Source organism: Zonotrichia albicollis, chromosome 1 (genome assembly GCF_047830755.1).
Source record: "Zonotrichia albicollis isolate bZonAlb1 chromosome 1, bZonAlb1.hap1, whole genome shotgun sequence".
NCBI lineage: Eukaryota > Metazoa > Chordata > Aves > Passeriformes > Passerellidae > Zonotrichia > Zonotrichia albicollis.
This window is the reverse complement of record NC_133819.1, coordinates 16234323-16259673: the sequence shown is the minus strand read 5'-3', so window position 1 is coordinate 16259673 and position 25351 is coordinate 16234323. Positions and strand designations below refer to the sequence as shown.

The following is a 25351-nucleotide window of genomic DNA, read 5'->3' as shown; positions in this document are numbered from 1 at the left end:
GCTGTGAGCTGGCTGTGCAGCGGGCAGGCTGCTCTCAGGCATTGCTGCTGGCTCTGGCCATCTTGTGTCCAGGAGCAGAACGGCCGCTCCCACGCCAGCTGCGCCCGGAGCTGCACGGGCAACAGGCACAGGGACAGGAACAGGCACAGGAACAGGCACAGGCACAGACAGGCACAGACACGGGGACAGGCACAGGCACAGTCACAGACAGACACAGTCACAGACACAGACACAGGGACAGGCACAGGCACAGTCACAGACAGACACAGACAGGCACACACATAGGCACAGGGACAGGGACAGGCACAGTCACAGACACAGGGACAGGGACAGGACAGACACAGACACAGACAGGCACAGACACAGGGACAGACAGACGCAGTCACAGACACAGACACAGGCACAGACAGGCACACACACAGGGACAGGGACAGGCACCTGCCCCGGCTCACGGCTGAGTCAGCACAACCTCTCAGCAGCGACCTCCAGGTAGAGGAAATACTCTGGAGCAATTCAGAGATAATTAAGTGCCCCTGCAGGAGCCAGCAGAGTTTGTTAGTTCTAGCTTCATGCCAGACTCAGGCTCATCCCTTCAGATCTACTTAGGTGTTTTCATATTATCCTCACTCCCTTTTCTTTAGTGGCCTCCCATCTTGAGTTTGGACAGGGTTTACTGCTTCAGACTCAGCACTACACAATACGTGAATTCAGCTGGAGCTGTGCCGGGCTAGTAACCTTTGTGAGCATCAAGCACTTGCCAAAGATATGTGAGTAGCCCAACAAAAATCTGTTTGCAGTTGGACAGAATTATTGGCTACAGCTATACTAATAAATAAAACAGGCTAGGGCTCATTCTCTAGCCCTGAGGACAAGAAGCACAACATAGCATCCATATGGCTAAAATCTCTTATCCTCACAATGCAGGGTGGCCTCACCCATGCTGCCTAATGGGAACAATCTGTTGCCTGCACCGTTCCCAAGGAGTGTCTGGGCATTGTCTGGGAGAGCATTTGCTGGCACACTGTGTAAGAGCTTGTGCTGGCAGTTAAACAGTATGGATAATCCTAACACAGAGCCTGAAACCTGAAAGATTCGGCCCTGCTTAGTTTACTAGTACAGAGAAAGCCATTCAGTCTGTCTCATCACTGATTGATCCAAAATCAAGATACCTCTGCACAAACCCAAAGTCCACAGAAAAGAAGGATACATCCATACGAAAAGTTAGGTTACTGTGCAATTAAGAATGCAAAAAAGCAGTAGGTCAGCAGTAGAGGAAGTAAAGACCATAGATCTGTACACCAACAGTTAGGGAACTCATTTAGGACAGTAAAAAGCCAGAATGTAAAACTTGGAAATCTTCCTAATTTTTACCCAGTCTTGGTCTATCATTATGCACTTATCCAGCAAGGTACACTAAATTAGGACAGCAGGAAGATGTTACCCCTTACTAATACTCCTTTTAATCTTTCTACATGCTCTACATACAGAACAGCATAATTTCAGCAGGAAACTGAGCACAGATGTAGTGGAGCCAGTTTCCTTTTTCTAGGTAAGGTGCATGAATTTGTTATATTAATTTCAGATGAGCGGGTAAAATGTTCTTGATCATTAAGCTGCTCCATGGAAGGTAGAGAGTGACAACTTCTACTGTCACAGTCTCAAATAATTACTCAGAACCCTGGCACTGAGAGTTTGCTGGCACCCACAGGAGAACTCTCATCAGTTAATTCCACTAATTTGGAAGCTGGGTTTCCAGACTAAGCTACTTTTCTGAGCCCCGTCTGTAGCCAAGAAGAGAGGTATCTAGGCTAGTTATCCTAGACTCCAGTATATTTCTAATATGTATTAGATGTCTACCCTACAATGAGAAAATTTGCTCTCTGTCTCTCTTGATGTAAAACATTAAAGTGTAATGTTTTACACTTTACTCTCTGCCCAACTCTCTCTACCATGCAGCAGTGATTCTGGCTTCTAAAGTACAGACAGGAGGGGGGATATCAGATATGGCCACGTGTCAAATGTGACCTCCTGACTCAGAGTCCTGTAGATTAACTAGAGGCACCACTTGCCTCCATTGACTGTTAAGATTCTAGTAACTTAACACTGTCTCTACCCTGATGAGGTCAGGTGGCATTTTTTAAGTACTACAAAACCTAAGGTGAAAGCCCAGCTGATTATAAAGACTGATTTTGAAGAATTATGACAAAACAGTTTTGAAAATAGAGGTTTGTAAAATCAAAGCACGATAATGTAAGAAATGCTTGTAAAATTAAATTACTAAGTTACTTTAACACATTTTCTCTACTCATTGCACATTTCCAGATTGCTCCTGTCACAGCTGCCAAAAGTTGTTTGTTTTCACTTTTATCAAGCAGAGCAGATAGTGGTTGTAGACCTTCATGTTTTCTAACCAGGTCACGTATTTCTTCATCTTCTGCACACTATAAAAAAAATATACATATTAAACATATATATTATGTAAAAGTCTGTAAGATTATGTCTTCAAAAGCTAGCTGTATTACATTGTAACTAGTACAAGCTAATAGAGGAGAAAACATAAATGTTGCATTCAAGTCTCTGAATATGCTAACAACTCACTGAGAAAGTGACAGTAAATTGCTGCTGTATATGCAGCAGTGCTTATACTGTCACATTGTCCTCTTTAGGGGCAAACAAACAAAAAAACCCAAGCAGCTCTATGCACAGTATGCCTCACCACTCTTCACTGGTTACCTGTGCAACTTAATGCTTGTACACAAGAAGAGCAAATAGGAACCTAATTATAATATTAAATATGGAGTTAAAATATTCACAACATTTCTATAATTTTTTACACATTAGAGAAATAGTGAAATTAAGAAAATTTAAAACTGACAATGACATGAAAACAAAGGGCTAATGCTGGTTCTGATCTACTGACTATAATAAAATTACCTTATGTATGGCACTTGCACAATGCATTTGGAGCTCCTCATGTTCACTACTCAAATTTTTCACTAGTGTCTCAATCATGCCTTCTGTTCTTATTGCAAGTCTGTAACTTGGCTAAAAAGATAAAGTGCATCTTTTAAATCCTGCATATTAACAGTTAATAGGTCACAACAATAATACAATGCTACAGTTATAGGGTTTGATGTTGAGAAGCCTTGTACTTTATGTAAGCACAAGTCATCATTGCCTTGAAAATACTACTGATGATCTCAGAGGTAGCAAATATCTGCAGTGCTCTTCAAATCACCTGTAAACTCAGGTACTGCACTGCCTATCCTGCAGCCACTTAGCTTATGAAGAATGCAGAATATTCTGAAAGGTGTCCAGACTCCCTGCTCAGACCCAAGAAAGCAAAAGATGCTTCAGAATGGGATCAAGAACTACCCACTCACTTCATCAAGAACCAGCAGCCACAACAACAGATCTATTCCTAAAACAAGGTTAGAAAAAAACGTTCTTAGAGTTTAAATTTTTTAGTGATATTGTCATGCAAATTTAAGCCACAGGCATTGTAACTGGATAATTTTTAAGTGGGGGAAACATCTGTGTAAGAAATGCATTTAGTGTTCCTTCCAAGTTAGGCCATACAAGAAACACTCAAAAATGACACCTTCTCAATACATACTTACTGAACATAAAACCTGCCAGGTTTGTGTCTCATGGAACATGCATTAATTGGTGTAACTCAAGAAGCTAATTTTTAACACACAACGTGTTTAATAATGTAAAATCTCTTTTAAAATTATGTCTTTTGTGCCTCAAAATCACCAAGACAAAATATGTATATTATTTTATCTGAAATGCAATACACCTCAAGTTGAAATGAAGATAGAGAATCATAAACAAATAGAATAATTTAGGTTGGAAAAGACCTTTAAGATCATTGAGTCCAACCATTATCCCAGCACTGCCAAGTCCACCACTAAACTGCATCCCTAAGTGCCACATCTGCACATCTCTTAAGTAACTCCAGGGATGGTGACTCAACCATTCCCCTGGGCAGTCTGTTCCTAGGCAGTGCTTGACAACTGCTTTGGTGAAGAAATTTTTCCTAATATTCAATCTAAACCTCCTCTGATTCAACCCGAGGCAATTTCCTCTGATCCTATTGCTTGTTACCTGGGAGAAGAGAACAACCTCACCTGGCTCCAACTTTCTTTCAGGTCCCCTCTGAGCCTCCTTCTCTTCAGGCTAAACTCCCCCAGCTCCCTCAGCTGCTCCTCACCAGCCCTGTGCTCCAGACCGTTCCCCAACTCCACTGCCCTTCTCTGGACACCCTCCAGCACCTCAATGCTCTTCCTGAATTGAGGAACCCAGAACACAGGGTTTGCACAGTGCCTAGCAGAGCAGGATGCTCACTGCCCTGCTCCTGCTGGCCACATTATTGCTGACACAAGGCCAGGATGCCATTGGCCCTCTTGTCCACCTGGGCAGACCCTGGCTCATGTTCAGCCCTCCAGGTCTTGTCCTACCAGGCAATTTTCAGCCACTCCTTCCCCAGCCTGTAGCACTGCAGGGGTTGCTGTGACCCAAGTGCAGGACCTGTCACTTGGCCTTGTTGAACCTCATAGCACTGGCCTTGGCTCATGGATCCAGGCTGTCCAGAGCCCTCTGCAGAGCCTTCCTGCCCTCCAGTAGATTGACACTTCCACCCTTGGTGTGCCTGCACACTCAGTAGTGTGTTGAGGGTACCCACAATCCCCTCCACCAGGTCATTCATGAAGATATTAAACAGAACTGTCCCACTAGTGTAATTCCTTACATGGCTATGGTAAAAAATATTTGTATTCAAATTTAAAAACTGAATATACTCAAATCAGCAAAATGTGCCACAGAAATCTGTGGAAAAATCACATATATTCCTTTCTTCTATTTGCAATGGATCAGACCCAATACACAAGGACACTGTAAACCATTCTGCCCTGCACTGCCTTAGATCTTTCTTGGCCACATCTGCAGGTTAGTTTTGTAGAATTTAAATGCATTGCTTAACCAGAACACAGCACCATAGGCTGCCAAATCTGTAAATTATGATGAAAAAAATAAAAAAAAAGAAAGTGATTAAGGCTTTCATTTCACTTTTTTTCTTTCATGTATTACTCCTAGCCTTTTAAATAAAAATAAATGGTTTTTATTCCAATCCAAGCTGTGATCTTCTCAAAACCACTTTGATTACATAAAGCATCTACTTCCTGATGGGATAACTGACCTAAGTGTCAGTAGAATGTAATATTTCCTTTTACTGTCAAATTTCTTTAATGTTTAGAAATAACTTAGTTGTTTGTGTTTACTCACCTCTGAGGCACATTCCTGTAGTGTCCCCACTATTGGGATTAAGATGTTTGCATGTGAGCATTTGAGCCATCTAGCTAGTAATGGAATGCCACCAGCTTTACGGATTGCTTTCTTGTTTTTGATGCTTTTGCTGCAGCTCCAGAGCGCCAAGGCTGCACAGCGAACTGTTTCAGTGTCTTTGACTTGGTATGATGATGCCACTGAAATAGATTCCAACAGCTCAACCTAAAAAAAAATTAAAAAATTTCTTAATATCTACAGGAAATTTGATATCATGCTGCTTTCTAATTATGATAAACATAATTACATTATCATGCTTTGATCGTGTTTCCAACATATGATCTATTTTTTCAACAAAAATATGCATATGACAAGAGTACAAATTTTAATGTCTGCTTACCAATTTCTTGATTCCTCCATGTTTCCTTACTGTCTTTCGTGCTCGTTTAAATCTAGCAACATTGGCAATTGTTTCAGCTGCTAAACATTTTAGATCAGTATCTGTAGAGTCCAGTATTTTCACCATGATCTCTAAGCCTCCAAGATCTGCAATTGCATGTCTGATCAATATATTTTGACTAATTTCCTTCAGGATTTTTAATGAACCAATCTAAATAATGGGAAACAACAGAAGTTAAACATTATTTAGGTATATAAAAACATTAACATTATTTAAAAAGATGGGTTATTTAATTTTTTCTTTATATTTAATCAGGGGAAAAGAAGGAAACTGAAAGTCAAAGACATAGATATCTTTCTTAAAAATCTGAAGAAAACAAGAAAATACAGAAATGAGAAATCAACTTTCTTTACACTCTGTAACTTTGAAACTCAAAAAATATTATAATAAAAAAGGCATATTCATTGCTCCATTTGACAAAGCTCATTACCTGACATTTAATTTCTTCTGTATCAAGTAAATTAATTAACACTTCAAGACATCCAGTGTCTTTGATGGCCAGCTGACAGGTTTCTTCAGACAGATCGAAATCCCTCATTGAACACAGTGCAATTAGAGTGGCTGTTGGATCACCTCCCTAAAATAAAGCAAATAATTAACAAATATGTAAAATGCATTTAATATAAAACCCAATCACTTCTAGTTGTGCTAGTAAAATTACTACTAAAGAAGAAACATGTTAGATATTTTGACTTTATAGTGTTCAATAACACAAATATAGTAAGAAATGGAATTATTGATAAAGTCTGTAAATGGCATAAAGATTCAAATGAGTGAATAGCTCAGGTGGAAAACTATTAACATGGCTTGCTGTGAATAGACCAGATTGAATGTTTTTCTAAACATTCAAACTCTATCGAATAAGATAAGCTAAGCTCTATTTCAGTCGCTGCAACTAGACGTAAAGAAAAAAATCAAAGAACACAACGCAGGAAGCTAAGCCATGTGACAGTGAATTCTTTTAAACCTCTAATACAGGTTTACTGTCAATAAAATCAAGGCTGAACCAACCTGCATGGAAATTAGGAGAGCTGAGCTATAGTTGCAACAGAAGCTGGAGCGAACATTGCCAGCTGGTACTAATGTGGAAGTTACAACTCAGAGTACCTAGAAAATCAAACTGCAGCATCCACCTCCTGCATTCCAGGCAAGCTCTGGCTCCCATCCCGATCTGAGCTCTGCTGCCCAAGCCCATCTCTTTAAATGAGAGTTTTGAATCTGTAAAGGATTTTTGGTCAACCCTTCCTAGAGGATAATGTTCTGCTGAATTGTGGACATTATAATGAAACACAGAATATTACAAAACTGAGTAATGTTTGCTAATATAAACCAGGTAGATCTAACAAAACCAGAACTTCTGAAGTGTATTTCTTAAATGTAAACAGAAACAGTAGGACAGACACAGTACAAAGGGAATTTAAATTTAACATGTTCTTCAAGTTATTACAAATATAGTAAAGAATCACAAGTGAGAAAACACATCCAAAAAGAATGTGAGAGAACTACTTCATAAAGTATCAGACCAGTAGCTTACATCAGACAAAACACTTCTGTGATCAATGAAGTAGATATTCATAGTTCTTCATAATTTTTACCGACATTTCTTTTAACAACAGATACCAGAAAATTTCCCCACAAAAGTGGTTAAATATAAAGGTAATTTTTAAACATAGCGTCCTAGAGGAAGATGCCCCCAATTTTTTTAAATTATATTTTTAATTATATTTATCATCCTGACTTCAGCAGAATGAAATGTCTTCCTCTATTAACATATTTTCATCTACTTTGAAAAAATGCCCTAGAGTATAAAATAATGTAACAAATTCTCAAATGTTCTCCTAGAGAAATCAGTCTATCCACACTTATAAAATTGTTAATTATATTTTTAAAATCCCTACAATATGATTATAAAACTACAGAGAATATTCTGCAGCTCAGAAAAACAAACAGCTGTCCTTTTATGAAATCTGTGGCCTTTTAACAGATTAGACTTTGATATTTACTTTGCTTTGTCTGATAAAAAAATTGCAACAGGAGTTTTTAAAAAAACTTGTCTTTTTATTATTTTACATAACTGTGAGAAGTATATTGCTAACCTGAAAAGTGATGTCTCTCCTTGTGAGGACTGCTTCTCCTACAGTGAAACTGCATTTATACATGACATAGTAGTCCATAATTCCCTTATCTTACATGTACAATGGTTGGCATATGATAGTTAATATGGACAAAGTTTTTAAAAAATGAACAATTTTTAATTTTCTTATAATGAATTAAAAACACAACCGTATATTATATATATATGCATTTTATTTTTTCAGCTTTAAAAATGAACACACCACTTTAAGTGTTTTTAATGTAAAACCACAATAAAATATTTTTCATATGTGCTGAAGCATCAATTCTACAAAATAAGAAATACTGCTGATGGTTTCAACAATTATTTTTTGTTTCTTGAAGTTATCATTACAGTAAGACTTGTACTAGTTACAGCATAGATTTTAACATGCATGGAAATAGTTACCTCTCCATTAAGTTGACATAAAATCTGCATCATGTTGTTATACCATTTGAAATCTGATATGTTGGAAGCAATATAGATTCTACTGGCAGATCAACAGTCAATTTTAAGGCTTGAAATTAAACACAGACTTATTTTAAAATGTGTCTTTCTTCCTATATATCAGTATAACACATATATCCATGAAAATAAACCAGTATCACTGTTACACTATCAGTAAAACATCTTCTTGCACTGAATGTGTAATGTCTCTCTTACAATACTGAAGCTAACAAGTGAGATAAACTGAGAATTACAGAACTACTGACAAGATCAAAAAAGAATGAAAATAAAAGAAAAACACAAGCAAATACAGACACAACCCAAAGTACAGTTACCAAGGAATACACAAGTTCAAACAATCATTTTGTTTGACTTCTGTAATAATCAAGAGGAAAAACCCTGTTAGTCAATGGCAACCTTTCAACAAATGGAACCAAAAAAGCAAAAGCATTAAGAGGTCTTTTTTATGCATTAATCTTTACTAAATTCTGGTAATGGTTACTTAATGTCTCTGAGAGCATAGTGAACACTCTGGCTGTGCTAAGGACATAACTAGCCAGTAAGTACTTCGATAACAGATGTTTTACACTAGATGAGCTCAATGGACTCTGCTCTGTGGTACTGAGAGAACTGGCTGATGCCATGGTAAGTTTGCAAAACTGCAGGAAGAAATCTGTTGTTAGCAATAGAACACAATGCTGATATTATCTGTCACTATCACAGCATTGCCAAACAAAAAAAAGCAAACTTTACAGAGAAAATTATAACCAGATATGTAACCTGTAAGATATAAGAACTACTCCTTCTTTGGATTGGCACTGTTCAAATTTAAGTGCTACATTCATTCTAGGTATTCTAGTTCAGAAAAAATACTGGGAAAGTTGATAAAGACCAGAGGATGTCAAAATATCTCAAAATTACGATTTCCACAAAAAAATTGAAGGAACTGGAACTGTTTACTCTGAAGAAGGCAATAGGAAGGTAGTTTAAAGAAAACCTTCAATGCCAATCATCTCTTCTCCAGGTCCAGATGAGGATAATGGGGTTTAACAGCATCAGGGTTGATCTATGCTTGGTTAAAAAAAAAGGAAAAAAAAGACTCAACAAAACCAACTTTATTAGTAAGAATATTTGATTTCTTGAATACATTGCTTCCAGCATGAAATCTCCATGACAGGAAAGAAAAGCCAGGGAAATATTTGTCCAGAAGACCCACAAAGAACTGGTGCTGTTTTGGAGGCAAGCAGGTGGAGTCAATGACTTCCTACATTTTGCTCAAGTCCTATTGTCTGTTATTTACTATCATGAAATGTCATAAATAACAAATGTTTTGGTATTTACTTATTTTCTTCAAAAAAATAATTAACCCATAATAGATACTATGATCATACATACAGATAATAGATAATAAAATATACAGGCTTAAGTTTCAATAGCAGATGTCCAATCCCAATTAAACCATTCCTAGTCAATACAAAACTTCCATTTTTGAACTGATGATGTCAGTTCAGCAGGCTAGGAAAGAAAGATACAAAATTTACTCTAAAGTTAACCCTTTCAACTGAAACCTAAAGCCATTATAGAAGTACAAGTAATAAAAGTATGAACAGGATTATAAAGAATATTATTCCAAATGTGTTGCCCAATTTGTAGCAAAATGAAAATATGTGAATGGAAATACATAAATATTACAATCAAGTTACAGTGCAGTTTCCCAAGAGAAAGCAACATTAAGTAAAATGAAAATTGTACAGTTTTGGGCTCACAAATATCTCCATAAATACAGTACCTATTTGAAGAGTGTATTCTTCATTGATTTAATTTGGTTTAGGATTTAGAGTGAACATGACTGAATGCTACCAGAAAGTGAAATATTTTACTCTTCATGGTAATGTCAAAGATGGGGTTTTTTTACTGTTTAGACCAATGGCTGAAATTTATTTTGCCAGAGTAAAAGTGTATTTTCTCTATTGTATTACGTAAATCCTGGATAGGTGGCTAACTGTGCATGTCTGTGATAACAAGCCTATGGCTGAATAACAGGAAAAAAAATTGCTGCTTGTGGGCAATTTTGTCATTCTCCTGTGTAATACCCCAGTTTTGATTATGAGTATATATAATCTGAATGGCAATTACAATATACTGGACAAAATTAAGACCAAACATACCAAGTCAATATATTTTTTAAAAATACTGAACAAACAAAATAGCATAATGTGATAGCCCAAAATAGTTGGTCAAATTAATGTTACACCAGACTTTTAAAATTAAAATTCATTAATGGAACAAAAAATCTCCAAAGGAAAAAAAATTGTTTAGTTGGAATCCCAACCTAAAGCAGTATTGTCATTTTTATAAAACAAAAAATTCAAAACAAAGAGTAAAGTATGAAACAGAATTCTCAGTTTAAAAGTTTTTGACTTTATTTTTTGTTGAACTTTACTCTCTTAAATCACAGAGAAAATTTTGTAATTTTCTGCTAGAAAATACTTTAACATCTAAATAAATTTTGATAAAGCTTAATGAAAGACTGAGTACTGCAGTACTCAGTATGTATAAAATACATAATATGCCAGAGCAAGGCAATTTTTTCTATGCTAGTCAATCTCTAAGCACACTGAGTTTTGTCATGGTTTAAATACTAGTTCCAATTTTTCATCTTAGTTTATAAAACATACAAGCTGCAACTTGTTAAGACATGACTTATAGACAAGTATAACTGAGTTATGGAATAATTCCCTGACCCACTTCCTGAATCTTCTGGCATTCTTTAGCTCCAGCCTGGCAGTATGTAAACCATACAGATTAATACAAGTAAAGCCAGTGGAAAATCACAGGCATCACAACATTTCAAAACATTCACACTGGACTACAACAATGCACAGAAGCTGCACTGTTTTAGCTGCAGATTGATACCTTGACCCTGACCCTACACAGTGGTAGAAGTGACATATATGTCATGACCCCCCTACAGTGAGTCTAAATTATCATATTTTATGAAACTGAAAAGAAATGAGTTTCCAAACAAAAGGATGTCTATTCTTTTCTGCGTGAACCAGCAAGTTTTGTTAGGCAAGCATTGATTCCCTCTTGAAAACTCTTCCAAGACATGTACCCATTCTGTTAGCTTTCCTTTTCTGATTCACAGAAATTGGATTCTACTATAGAGGAGGCAAAAGTCTAACAGTACATGTGCAAACATATGAACTTTTACTTCCTTGGACTGGGAATAACAGAATATTTTCCTAGTATCTTTTTAAACCTCAAACTTGGAAAGAAGTGAAATGGTGACCCCAAAACCACAGAAAACCTGGCCAAGATAATCTATAATATCTTAACAGTGCAAGTTTATCTTCTAGTCCATTGTGAAATTTTCAGTTTAGGAGTGTATTTCTTCCCCAGATCCATCTGGACAATTTTGTAAGAACACTTAATCTGAGGAAAATATAGCATATATGTGTTTTAAAAGAACATGTAGAAATTAGAAGCAAACAGAATTGAATGAGAAAGGGAAAAGGGTCTAGGATTAAATTTTTAAAGAAAAAACCCTACACAAACAGCACTACTGTTAACAGTAATATAACACTGTAAACCCTGACTGGAGACTTGGAGATGAGACCTTTGCTATCCCACAACACAGATGTGCTACTTATCTTGTGTGACAGTGTTAGACCTGCCTAAGCAATTCTGAATTTTTTAGTACTTGGCTCAGAAAGAGTATAAGTGCCTTAATGCTATTACACCCATATTAATTTGAGGTATCCAGGTAACTTAGGAAACCAGTGGATGTGAATCTGAGGAGAAAAATTAATGAGTCGGAGTAGGAAGGACTGCTGCCTCTGCTGGAGAGCCTGCATGCTGTGGAAGCTTCATAAGCACTGAACAGACAGAAGAGGCAGTGTCATTTGAAACTAGCCAAAAAAATTTTGCAAGGAAAACAAAATTATAGCAATAGTTTATGAAAACCTAAGAGACAGGTGTTCTCTGGAGAAATAAAACAAACAGAAATGGGGCTTAGTGAGAGCTTAAAAAAACCAAATATGGGTGAAGACATGGCTGAAGCACAGGCGTGCTTCTGGAATAACAGCATGGAGTGAGCTGTGATTCAACTGAGCTTAGAGCAATGTGGAACACTTAGAAACAACACAGAATGTTGTTCTCACTACTTAAAACTCTTGCTACCTTTCAGACACAATGACATCCTAATTATTTAGGAAACATAACAATTTGATTATCTACTTCATGAATATAAATCTGAAGTCAGATTGAGACAATTGTGGCAATTTACTACTATTTTAGAGGCACTACAGTTATGGTGTCAAAGCCATAGCTCATTAATTTCATTACCTGCTTTCATCAAAGACTACAACCCTGTAGAAAGAGGAGAATCACTTAAGTTATTTTACATTCTTTTCCTCAGTCCATTATTTTTCATCTACTATTTCTTCTTTCTCCTTTTTTACTGAATTCTGTTTACTTTTTTTTCTAGATTGACTTTCATCTCATCAGCTATGAAACTCTAAGGAATGTGTGACCCTGTGAACATTAATTAAACCTTCACTACACAGAAATTCATCCGAGTTGGTATCGGTGTTAATGGTCAAAATTCAACTGGTTGTTATGAATTTTATAGGTCTCTTGGGATGAAGAATGATTGCATGGTATTTTGAACAGGGAGCTATTCCAATGCTTCAAAGATGCCAATTATAATAATAATCTGAGAGTTCAACATTTGCCAAATATTTCCTACCTAGTAAAGTTATCATAAAACTATTTCTTTTCCATGATCAGCATTATCAAGGTCGTTAGGAAATACATATCTTAACTATAAACTGAATTTTTCACATATTTTTATTTCCTTTTTTTCCCCAGTAATCACATTCTTTACTGAATTTTAAGATAAAATCTTGGCTAATACTGGAAGATAGGAGAAAGAGATATTCATGAACAGTAGAGGAGAGTGATATGAAGGCTGACACATTTGCCAGGGCTGACGGGTGAGCCAAACATGTGCCATGAAACACTAGCAGGAGGCACATGATTATGTCACATACCTTTCGTATCTTCTGAAAAATAAGTCTTAGCCAAACTAAAGCAAAGTTTATTTTTCATCTTTACCTTTCCATCTAGTTGAAAACCTCCTTCAGATTACCCCACCTATACTTTCATAAAGAAGGAAAAGATTTGTTTTTGGACATTTTACTAATAAGGTGAGTTGGTCAAAGTGGCCAGTCCTGAAAAAGGGCCTTACACAAAGTTACTACATGTACAAAAATATTTTACATGCACTTACATATACTTATTATGTATTTACTAGCTAAAACATAATCTCATGTAAGTCTTGCCAATAAGATATTATAAAGAAAAAACATTTCACTCTTGTCCACAGATTGTAGAAAAAGCTTTGATGTGCAATATATGTCCTACACAGAGTAGGGACTTCGGCCATTAGATCCTAACATTTGTATCCATCACACACACACAGGGTCACATTTCAAGACTGTGGAAACATCCATAAACAGAGATTTTAGACTTTTCACTTTAAACAATTAGTATTTGAAGATCCATTGTATTCCTTAGGGTGAGATGTTCATGTCTTTTTCTGAGGTCCTGCACATTAGAATAAAGTAGAATTACTTTTCTGCTAATCCCAAAATGCAATTGATTTCTTAATACATGGCTCATGAAACTGATTCAAATTTTTATAATGAGCACTAGTATAATCTTAATAATATGGAATGTTTCCAATACCATTATAACTTAAGAGAGCTATACTTTTTCATGATGCAGTTCAAAAATACTGTCTGTCCTCTATTGCTGTAAATTTTGAGAAAAATCTACAAGCCACATCAATGGCTTCACAAGTGCCATAAATTTATAACTGGTTCTCATAAAAGAGTTGCTGTATACATCAGATGCTAAACCACACAATTCTCAGGTGCACCTGGGCACCTGGGAGCTGAAGCTCAATGCCACTCTCAGGGGACATCCTCCCTGGCTCCTGTGCAGTGCCATAGCCTTTCTCCAGCCCCTGGGCCTGGCACAGGGCACAAACAGCTAGGGAGAGACAGCAGATTTGTCCATCTATGATTCCAAAGTAGGAAAGAAACACAATGCTGTTCTGGGAATGAGGTCTTTTGCACAGGATTAATTCCAAACAGATATCAAATTAAAGAATATATTACATGAAATGTGAGATTTGACTGGTTTCACTAGCCTAATCCTGAAATATAGCCAAGAGTAGAATGACTTTCCACATAAGAAACTGAAGGATGAATTCTGTAACTGACATGGTCCTGCAGAACTCTGTTCATCCTCATCCTGGCATAGGTGTACATCTGAATCATGCCCTTACAGGGAACCAAAGTCAAACAGCACAAGGGCTTCAGGGATTAAATATTTATTCTGGATATTGGCATTATTCCTGGCACAGTCACCAGCCCAATTCACCCATTAACATCTCAGTTTTATCATAAAACTGGCAATAGTCAGCACTCAACTGTGGGCATCACAAAGCCCAGCTATCACCCTTTTTTTCCCTTTTTTTTTTCCAGTGAACAGCCTCAGATCTGCCACAAAGAAGACTCTGCATTTCTACCTGATGTTCTCCATTTCTAGAAAAAGGATAATTGAAAAAGATGACCCCTTCATCCTACTCCTAAAATTTTTCAGATGTGAAATGTAGTCCTTACTCTAGAAACCCAATTCTTCAGAAGTGCCAGTTTAATAAATAATGTCAAATCTGAAGTAGGCTGGGTGAATCTCACCCTTACAGAGCACCTACAGAGCACCTCATTCCCATTTCATCTATTGTGGCCCCAAAGGATGTCTAACACAAGGCCATCCCAAGCTCACTGATCTATTTTGCTGCTCACTGCTAAGTTAATGGGGAGGCATGGCAGGAACACACATGCTCCAGCTCCTGCTGCATAGCTCTGGGAAGCCTGAAGGTAGGACAAGGAGCCAGACCACAGAAGCAGCTGCTTCCCAGAGGAACAATTCCAACATGGATACTCTTTCCCAGAAAGGAAAGGGAGTGGAGAAGGGCAAAAAGTCAGAAGGGAATTTCCCCTGCACTGGAATTTTCTCTCCATGAAGAGGAATACAAGTACAGAGCCTACAGGCACAACTCACAGGATCTTGCAAGTTTGCCTTATACAAACAGCAACCATCTTTTTAACATTTAATAACAATCTAACAATATAGAAAAACTAGGTTTTATGGGAGTTTCTTGTTTGCAAATTGATATTTTATAGAGTCTTGCTGAATTGTGATTCCCATTAACTGAAACAGACAATAGAAAAATCATTGCATCAACATATTATTGTATTTTCTTGGTATATCGATGAACTATTCTTCAAAGCATTTTATTAATTTTTTCAGATGAGCAAACAACACAAGCCCTTTGTAATTTGTGCTTCTATATAAATATGCTTGTAGATACTTAAATAACACAGTCATAAATTTATTTTCTCTTACGTTGCATGTGTCATGAACACTTGCCTACATGAACAACAAGAATGCCAAAAAATCTCCCAAGTCTGGCCAGAAGTGCAGTATTTATACTTGAATTAAAATTAATTCCATGTGCAAGCTAGAGTAGCACTCCATCAATAAAACATTTCAACCACTGTCTGTGGTATGGCACTGAGGCATCTCTTTTCAGCTTTATCTGACACTAGGGAGTTCCTGCGTTATGCAGCTAAGAATGAACATGGAACTATTTTCACAGATCTATTTTATCTTCAAATACTTAGTTTAATTTATAACTAACTTAAAGAACTATTGGAAGACTCAGGTGTGCATGAATATGTAAAGAAGTATAAATTTGAATTTTTACAACAAAACTTTTTCATGTTATTGAAGTTTATATTATAAACTTCTTAATGGGTACTCACTGTCTGATCAAAAATGCTGCCTTGTCATTTCCTAGTTCTAAACCATTACGTAATTTTGTTTGTTGATAACTGGAACAAAATGAAGTCAATTTCTAAAACAGAGGTGCATGAAAAACATGCTTTCCTATTTGTCATTCTCACTCTTCTTTCAGAATGGTTTTATGCAAATGTAGATATGAATTTCAATACTGATTTAAGTTCAATACTAAAATCTAAACCCAACTATATGAAGGATCGAGAGAGGAAAGGGAGTTTGAGAATTAAGTAATCAGGAGAGAAGATCTTTGTCAGCAAAGAGGGTAGTACCTAAATGGGCCAATTAAAAGATTAGTAGGAATGCATCAACAGTAATGAATTTCAAGTATGTTCTCCAGGAAGACCTTGGGTCTTTACTAAAAAGTAGCATGCTTGTTTCTCTGAGCTCTCTGAAAAGTACAGAGTTGCTTCATAACACGGAGAGAAGCAAGCTATTAACAAACTGAAAGGTTTGAAAGCATCCTGTTGAACTGCAATAACACATGAGTAGGAAGAATTCTATAATACAAAATGTGTACATGCTGTGTTCAGTATTAGGAAGAGCCAAGCAAGTTACATGCTCAAAGTTACATTTGCGAAGGGTTATTTTGCCATAGCCAAAATGACAAAAATACACAGGTCCAACCTAGAAAAGATAAATGTAGATGGGCTTGCATTATCCATGTTTGTCTGTGTCTCTTTGCTAGGTCCACTAGCAAGGCCCCCCAGACATGAACTGAAAACAAGCAGTGTGAGTACTCTGAATACATTTTAAAAGACTGAGTTACTCTTCTACAGTACTTAAAAGGACTGTGAGGAGTCCAGACTTTGCTTATTCCTCACAAGTAATTAACTGTAGAATCAATCATACAATCATAAAGGTTGGAAAAGATCTTCAGGATCATCAAGTCCAACCTTTGACTGAGCACAGCCACGTCAACTAAACCACAGTACCAAGGGCCACATCCAGTCATTCCTTGAACACTTCCCCAGATGGTGACTCCACTGTTGTGGTAACTTCCCTGGGCAGCCTGTTTCAAAGCTGAACCACCCTTTCAGTGAAAAATTCTTCCTGGTGTCCAGCCTGAATGCCCTTTGGCACATCTTGAGGCCATGTCCTCTTGTCCCATCTCTGGTTGCCTGGGAGAAGAGGCTGACCCCCCCCCCCCGGCTACAACCTCCTTTGAACCAGTAGGAAGGAGTGATGAGCTCACCCCTGAGCCTCCTTCTGTCCAGGCTAAATAAGCCCAGCTCCCTCAGCTGCTCCTCATATGACTTGCCCTTTCTGGTGCACCAAAAGCCAAACCATCATTTCATCTGTCGGATGTGCATTCTCTGTAGTTGCACTCAAAAAAATAAATAAGCCAGTGCTTTTATTAGCAACTTAACAGAACATAAATTCCAGTACGAACTTGTAAAGGAACTTATCCTGAGGGAAAAACATAATTAGAATTTTCCAGAATAGTACAGGGTTGTTGGGGTTTTGATCTGTTTCAGACATATTCAGAATTCTAACTATCTATATTTATAGGTTCCAAAAGATTTTCAACAAGTCTGTGTAAAAACATTTTCTTGGTTTGTTTTAGAAGATGCCTGTTTATCATACATTTTCCTGTCCACTAAAGCATCTATCCAGACACAAGACCATGTTAGAATTATTTCAGACATGCATTAATCACAGTTGATGAAAGACTTTAGGCAACTATTCAGTTTTAATAAAAACTCTTGAAAGTTATTATCCACATAAAGAAATCTCTTGGAAAGTTTCGTACAAAAAGCAAAACAGAAACCCAATAATTAATAAAGTGATTATGCCATCTTACATTTTAAATAACACTGAACAGATGGTTTAATCTAAAGGGCTATATAAGCCAAAACCAGCAGATTAAAAAGAAAGTGCGTGATAGGAAAGTCCACAGTTCCAGGATTTGAAAATACTACACCACAGGGCTATACTAAAGTATAATGAAAGAGGAAAGGATAAGGAACTGGTCTGGTCTCCTCAAATGTAACTATTTTTAGTTTTTACACAATTTATCAACGCTTACTCACTTTTACATATTTTGCAAGTTTTTGAATTCCCCAGTATTCTGCTGACAAATCGCTGCCTCCTTCCTGACGACGTACAGGGTGTTCATCCTCATCAGTCTCTGAGGAACTTTCACTATCCTCAAGGCTGATTGATGCTTTACTGAAAATAAATAAACAGAATCACCAATTTCAAATAGTTATAAACTATGATATGGACAAGCATATTTCAAACAGGTATGACAACACAGCCTAATAACTAGAAAAATTCAACTAATATTACCAAATGGTAAGTATAGTGATAATTACTGTACATAGGAAAAATAAAAATTGAAAAATTGAGGAAGGAAAAATAAGTCATCCATACCATTTTGAAGTTTCTTGAATTTTAACCGATTTAGATTTGCCACTGGCTTTCTTTTTTGCAGTCAGAGATCCAGCTCTACTTTTTCCTTCTCCTTCAGAGTATTTTTTTCGAACCTTGTCACCACTGGATTTGGGTTTATTTAAAAAAAAAAAAAAACAAACAGAATTTTTTTTCCAGAATATTCTTCAGCATACTGTGATTTAGAAAACTCCTGATTATCCATGCATTAACAGTTTTGAATGGATGAAGAATTCAATAAATGTCTCTGGTTGAATCTTGAACTCACATAAACAAATGAATTTACTATATTCTGGCAAAGAATGTGAGTGCTTGGCTATGTGGCATATGAAGGCATCTCTCCCTTTGTTCTGAACGATCTCACTGGCTCATTTTAATTTGATGCCCTTATTTTTGTCCTAGAACAGACAGTGACTATCTGTTTCCTATCTACCATCCCCAGACATGAGTTTCTGTATCTTTCTTCTTCCCCTCTAGTCATCTTATTTCCAGGCAGTTTGGTCTGCCTAATTCTTCCACACACTTAGATGTTCCACAGCTTTGATCATGCTGAATACAGCATATATTACTTTCCTCATATTCCAAAAAACTCCTACTTTCAACTGGCCACAATCTCTGGTCCTTTTTTTGTCCCAAAATAACAATGTTGTGAAAACAAAATGTATTTTTGAGCCTGAGTTAGTCACTTTATCACAGTCACAAGAAAAAAGAGAATATTACTTATGATTGCAGTCAATTTCACTACATTAAGTCTTCATCAGTAACTGTGGAAAAAGGTTAGCTCTTGCTTTGGAAAGCCAATTTCTTTCTAATTGATAACCATAAGTCACATCCAACATCTCTTAAAATGTTTCTTGCAACTTATTAAATTGGTAGACTTGAGAAAGATACTATTTTTTGTAGGATGGCATTGAAAGGCTTTTCTGCAGATATTCTTCTTCCTTCACTTACACATAATCAGGAAACATGAAATCAAAAGAGAGAACTATTTCCAGAAGACAAATCCAACAATATACAATATATGTATACTCTCTTTTGAGTGTTCAGACTTTGAGATAATCTCATCAGTGAATATCCTTGCTAAACAGAGCTAGAGAAATAGCTCATATAATACAAAATCAAGTGGCAGCAACAAGAGTCATTCTGATTTTCCACCCAGAACCTCTTTCGCCTCGTTCAGAAAGTGTGGTTTAGACCAGGTTTGCTAATCAGTCTTGCTTAAAAGGCATTTTACACCAAAAAATATGATGATATCACAGTCCTGGAGAACCAGTACTGCAGATGATACCAAGTTCCTTCCCTGCCTTGCTGTGGAAATGATGTCACAACATCAAAGTTGTCACACGACAGAAAAAAACCTGAGAATTCTCTTTGGTAGTCCAAACTCTCTCCTTGGAAATTAACATATAGTTGGCTTTGTTTTATTCCTCCTAAATTAAGACAATAATGGAAACCTGTAACATGCATCCCCATCATTAGCACAGTTTAGATAGCTCTAAAGGCAAATTCAATTTTAAAGAAAATTACTTACCTTTGGGAAGCAGAAATCCCACTGCTCTTCCACTTCATATGTGGTTTTGACCTCTGGTCAGTGGGTCCTGTTGAACAAGTTTTCCCTTTCTCACATTCAGTCTTTTCTGTAAGATTATGAAGGCTCTGTGATTGGCCAGAAATCTCAGCACCTTCCACATGCTGATTCTTCTTGTGTGCTGGTTCTTTAGACATACTAGATTCCTAGTAAAAGGAGACATGTTTTTTCACTCATATTGCTACATGAATATGAATATTAAACCAGTAAGTCATAAGCAAAATTCTAGGACTCTGTGCTTAAAAATTGCACGCATTAAATGTAGAATAAGATTCTAAGCACAAAATTATATTGTCCTTAAAAGAACAAAACATTAATTCGAAATCGAAAAGTAGCAGTTATCATATGCAAATTGAGGTTTTTTACGTAAATCAAGTCAATAAATTTAGAATTTCAGGGAAATCTTTGAATATTTGGTGTTGTTTGATTTTTAATATGTCAAAAATCTGTAACATAAGCACTTTTATAGAACCTAGATCCAAATGAGTTTTAAGATTTAGACATGCAAAGTCAGCCTTCTGCTTTCAATGGAACACTTACATTAAAACTATTTCCCTGCATAAAGGATTTACAAAAAATTCCCACAAAAAAAGTAATGAACATAAAACTGAAAATAGACTATCATAAACTGCTAGACTTCAGTTCCAAGTAATTTAATTTGATATAGTTTAGAATTAATATAAACACATTCCATTTCATTTTTTTTATCTTCTCTCTCTCAGGACAAAACAGTGTTAACAAGTCACATACAAGAATGGAGCTGAGTGGCACCTACCAATCCTTCAGCTGTCAGTGTCTAGTACCATGGCTAATCAATAATATACAGAACAGAAAAGACTCTTGTCAACTCTCACTCTCTATTGGAACACACTCAATTTTTACAGGAAAGTCAGCATATGATCGTTACTTGTTATTATTATTGTTGTTATTGCAGCTGTCAGTCCCAGATAGGTGAAGACATTCCTTTGTGTGCCTGATTCAAGGCAGTTTAAGGAGACTGTCACAGCAGGCTCTGTTTTCCACTGGTCCCTGATGAGAATCGGCTGTTGAAGCCTTGCCAACTCAAGTGTCTAATTCCAAACTAACTCATGCTAATGCTCTCATTCTGAAAATGTACTCCAGACAAGACAATTTAGCACATGATAAACGAGATAAATCACAGGGGAATTGGTGCTGCAGCTTGATCAGTTAAGCATACTTTAAAAGGCATGTTTGCTACAGCACTATATGCCAACACAGCAATTCTGAACGTTAGCTTAAACAAGGCCAGGCAGATATTATAAAAGTTAATTGGTTTTGCAATATATGTGTATGTAATGAGCTTTTTGAAGCTCTCCTCTCCTCAGAAAATAAATCACAACTATTTCCACTCATATTTTACTTCATTTAGTCAAACTTGGAAATACAGCTTTTCTCTGCATTTCATAGTTCTAGAGCAGAGAAGGTTTTCCCACAGGTACAAATGTTCTGCAGCTCTATGATATTAACTTGTTTAAATTCCAGTCATTGAAAGCAGAATGTACTATACCAGCTCTTCAGCAAGGCAAGATGATATGAAAATTCCAAAATCATTAAAAAGGTATAATGCACACTCTTCTGCATAAACTAATTTACACAGCCACAGAACAATGAGTGTATGTTTTACATGAAAATTGAAGGAAAAACGGGGTAAGTTCTGTTTATTTGCTCTAATTTAATGTGTGTCTTATTAAGTGTAACTTTAAAAGTTACAATATATTCATAACGGCAGAAAAGTAGTAAATAAAGTCATGTTATCATCAATAGTAACATTATTCTATATCAACATTTGGGATTACATCTGAAAAAGTAGTAAAATGTGACCACATTTTGCCTCTCATGATCATCAAATTAAGCCAAGTCACTGCAAATAAATTAAACCAATGTCTCAAAACATTCATATGTTGTCCTATTTATGAAGTGTAAACCAATGTGTAGGCATAACATTAAAACAATACTTGCCTATGAGATAAATAAAGATTTTGGAACTTAATACATTTTCAAAGAGAACAGCTCACAATTCTGATTCCAATATTGTTAATGTAAGCTAATGTGTATAGGTGTATTACTTGGAATGCTCTGTTCTTTCAAAATTGTCTAATATCTGTATCTTAAAAAAATAAGTATCAGCCCTACATCCCAGAAAATCAGAACTAGAGGATAAGGAAACTTCACTGTTAATTACTTCCTTCTTTCAATAATTAAAATTGCATGTAAATAACCACAATGAAACTCTTGACAGGTTTTGGCCTGTGAGGATTTTACCTCCAAGTAATCTGTTAAAACCACACTAGAAATTTAAAAAATAATTAGTTTTATCAGGAACAAGGAAACAACTAAAATTGTACTGGTACTGTGTGATTCTAGCTAATACAGAGCTCTAAATAAAAACCAAACCACTTGCATTTTACAGTGTCTGAATCAAGATAAAGTGTGTAAGCTTAACTTAACTCTCAGCTCTGATATTTAAATCAGGCAGTTCTCATAAGAAAGTTGGGCAATTATTTATGTTTGGGTTACGAAGAATGAAAATAAAAAATTAAGTGGTTTTCGTCACAGAAAAATACTGTAATAAAAAGCTGACCTTTTCCATACAGATACCACATTTTCCTGCTTTAATGTTTCCACTGCTCCATAAAGAACAAGACCAGAAGACAGACAAAACATTTCATGCAAAACTAGAAGCTGACCTCACATGTTGGATCAAACCCCATCAAAACGTATGATAGAGCAACACATGAAATGGTGCACTACTTGCTGTTTACAAAAGAAACATATTTTTTTAAAACTAAAACTTGAAAAGCACTCCAGTCTTCAAAATTCTTCATTTAATCATAGATTTATCTTTGATAAAAAACATAAGTGTTCAGCCAGGTTTACAATGTAGTTCTTACCAATGTACATTTGCACAAAGAAGTACACCAAGTTACAGCAAATACATACCTGTTTGGCCATATTTTCCACAAATCTAGGCGATCACCCCTTAAAAATGTGACTATGTCTTTATACAAATCACTTTTTCTTTCATAGTCAGTATCTTTACACTTTAGCTGACCCTTAAAAAAAAGAATACATTTAAAATTGTTAATAGTTATGCCTTACACAGGTAATTTAATCTGCATCACAAAATAGTGCAAAAGAGCACCAAGGTCATATTGTAATGAATTAGATAAAGAAGTCTCATGCTCAGCAAAGTTGACCAAACTTCAAAAATGCATCTTAAAGATGCATGGATCATCTCCATGGACCCCAACAGATGATCAAGACCTTATACAGGATTTTGCAGGCGATAACCATCAGTTATCAGTACCCCGGGTAGTTCCACTGAAAAGAATTTATGGTTTATGGGAAATAATCAAGTAAATATGAGCTTCGTGTGCAGTATGGCAGATGTCTAAAAGGCACAGAAAATAACATGACATGGCTGCCTGAGCTTTATGAGCTTCATGTATTAAAAATGTGCCAAGTCAAAATTTCCCTGGATTTTTCAACTCTTAGGAAATCAGTTTGCGGAGTTAGGCCTGACAGACCCAGTCTCTCTTCAAAATGAATGTAAGAGCTCTGATCACTACTTAACACATGTAAGGGTCCAAACAAAACCCATCCAAGAGGACGAAAGGAGCCAAAATGAAAAGGAGAAAAGAAAGCAGTAATTTCTAAAAAGCTTCTTCTGAAAGAAGGAACTCCTTATCATTTATAAAAAGACCAATGCAAGCTCTACTAGCCCCACATAATAATACAGCACCTCAGATCAAGAGCAATGAGGCACTGGAGAGGCATCCACAAAGGTACCCACAGGACCTTTACACAGGAATAGTTGAAGAACTTTTATTTAAAGACGAATCAGTGCTTAGCAGTGTCACCTGAGCCCACCTTGGCAAGGAGACCCTGTCACTAACCGAGCTCTCAAACGGTCAAATACGCTATGGCTGCTATGATTTGAAATAAACCTATCTAGGAATGAATAGGTTCTTTTAACTCATTTAAATCCCTGAAGAGGGGAAGGGCGACCTTATGAAGATAACTTGCAAATTTTAAAGAAATGGGGAAATCAGGTGCAAACACTGATTATTTACCGCTACTATTAGAAATTCTGGCAGCCGACAGCAGGAGGCCTCTACTGAGGCTGCAGCAGAAGGATCCTCCTGTTCAAAGCCCCCAGTGCAGGGGGACATACACGGCCCCATGGCCCCCCGAGGCTGGAGCAAAAGGATCCCCCTGTTCAAAGCCCCCTGTGCGGGGGGACAGACACGGCCCCATGCCCCCCCGAGGCTGGAGCAAAGGGATCCCGCTGTTCAAAGCCCCCTGTGCAGGCGGACAGACACGGCTCCATGGCCCCCCGAAGCTGGAGCAAAGGGATCCCCCTGTTCAAAGCCCCCTGTGCAGGCCGACAGACACGGCCCCATGGCCCCCGGCGCTGTCCCCGAATGGCGGACACAGAGGGCCAGCCCGGCCGGCCCAGCCGAGGCAGACCGAGGGGAGGCCGAGTGCGGCGGGCCCGGGGCGGCCTCGGCCGTGTTGGCAGCGCGGGGCAGGGTCAGGGCTGGGAGCGGGAGGGAGCTGGGAGCCGAGGCCCCGGAGCAGGGACACAGCGGTGCCCGGGGATCGCACGCAGCCCGCCCCATGTCCGGCCCTCACCTCGGCCCGGGCCGGCCGCGCCTCGCCCCGCCATGGCCGGTGGCGTTGCCGTGGGGACGGGCCGGCGTTACCGGGACAGCGGGAGCAGCCGCAGCCCCGGCCGGCATTCCTCGTGGGAAGGGAAGGGGAGTGACATTTGAACTCGTCACGCGGGCTCTGTGCCCTCGGTGTAGAGTGAAATAATGCAGTAATTAGAGTTACCTTGCACCAGAGGCTAAAGGAAGAGCGCCCAACGGTTTTTAGCTTGAATTTTAGCCAGTACAGCTGAAACCTTTCCCTGGCGGTCAGCGGTTACAGGAAAACAGCTTTAATTAATAAAGGTTAAGATTGACCACTTCTAGTTCTTGAGGCAGTGTGACAGATCGTGCTTGAAACGCTTATTGTTAAAGGAAATGTAATGTATAATTTATGTTTGTTGAAGGAAGTCAAAGAAATAGGTATGGGCAGTGCTAGTGAATAAACTCCTTTCACATAC

At 37.4% G+C, this 25351-nt stretch overlaps 1 protein-coding gene across 1 annotated transcript in view; it reads right to left on the bottom strand.

The window, feature by feature from the left end:
• ODAD2 (outer dynein arm docking complex subunit 2) overlaps positions 1–25029 on the bottom strand; it is a 68502-nt gene extending 43473 nt beyond the window's left edge. The window contains exons 1-10 of the mRNA XM_014268987.3: positions 24877–25029; positions 23182–23294; positions 20164–20366; positions 18615–18737; positions 18272–18410; positions 6177–6323; positions 5687–5896; positions 5287–5511; positions 2935–3045; positions 2287–2441 (exon numbers count right to left, since the gene is read on the bottom strand). Coding sequence (XP_014124462.1) covers positions 2287–2441; positions 2935–3045; positions 5287–5511; positions 5687–5896; positions 6177–6323; positions 18272–18410; positions 18615–18737; positions 20164–20366; positions 23182–23193 — 1325 coding nt within the window. The 5' untranslated portion in view covers positions 23194–23294; positions 24877–25029. The remainder of the gene's footprint in view (positions 1–2286; positions 2442–2934; positions 3046–5286; positions 5512–5686; positions 5897–6176; positions 6324–18271; positions 18411–18614; positions 18738–20163; positions 20367–23181; positions 23295–24876) is intronic.
• Positions 25030–25351: the final 322 nt, after the last annotated feature.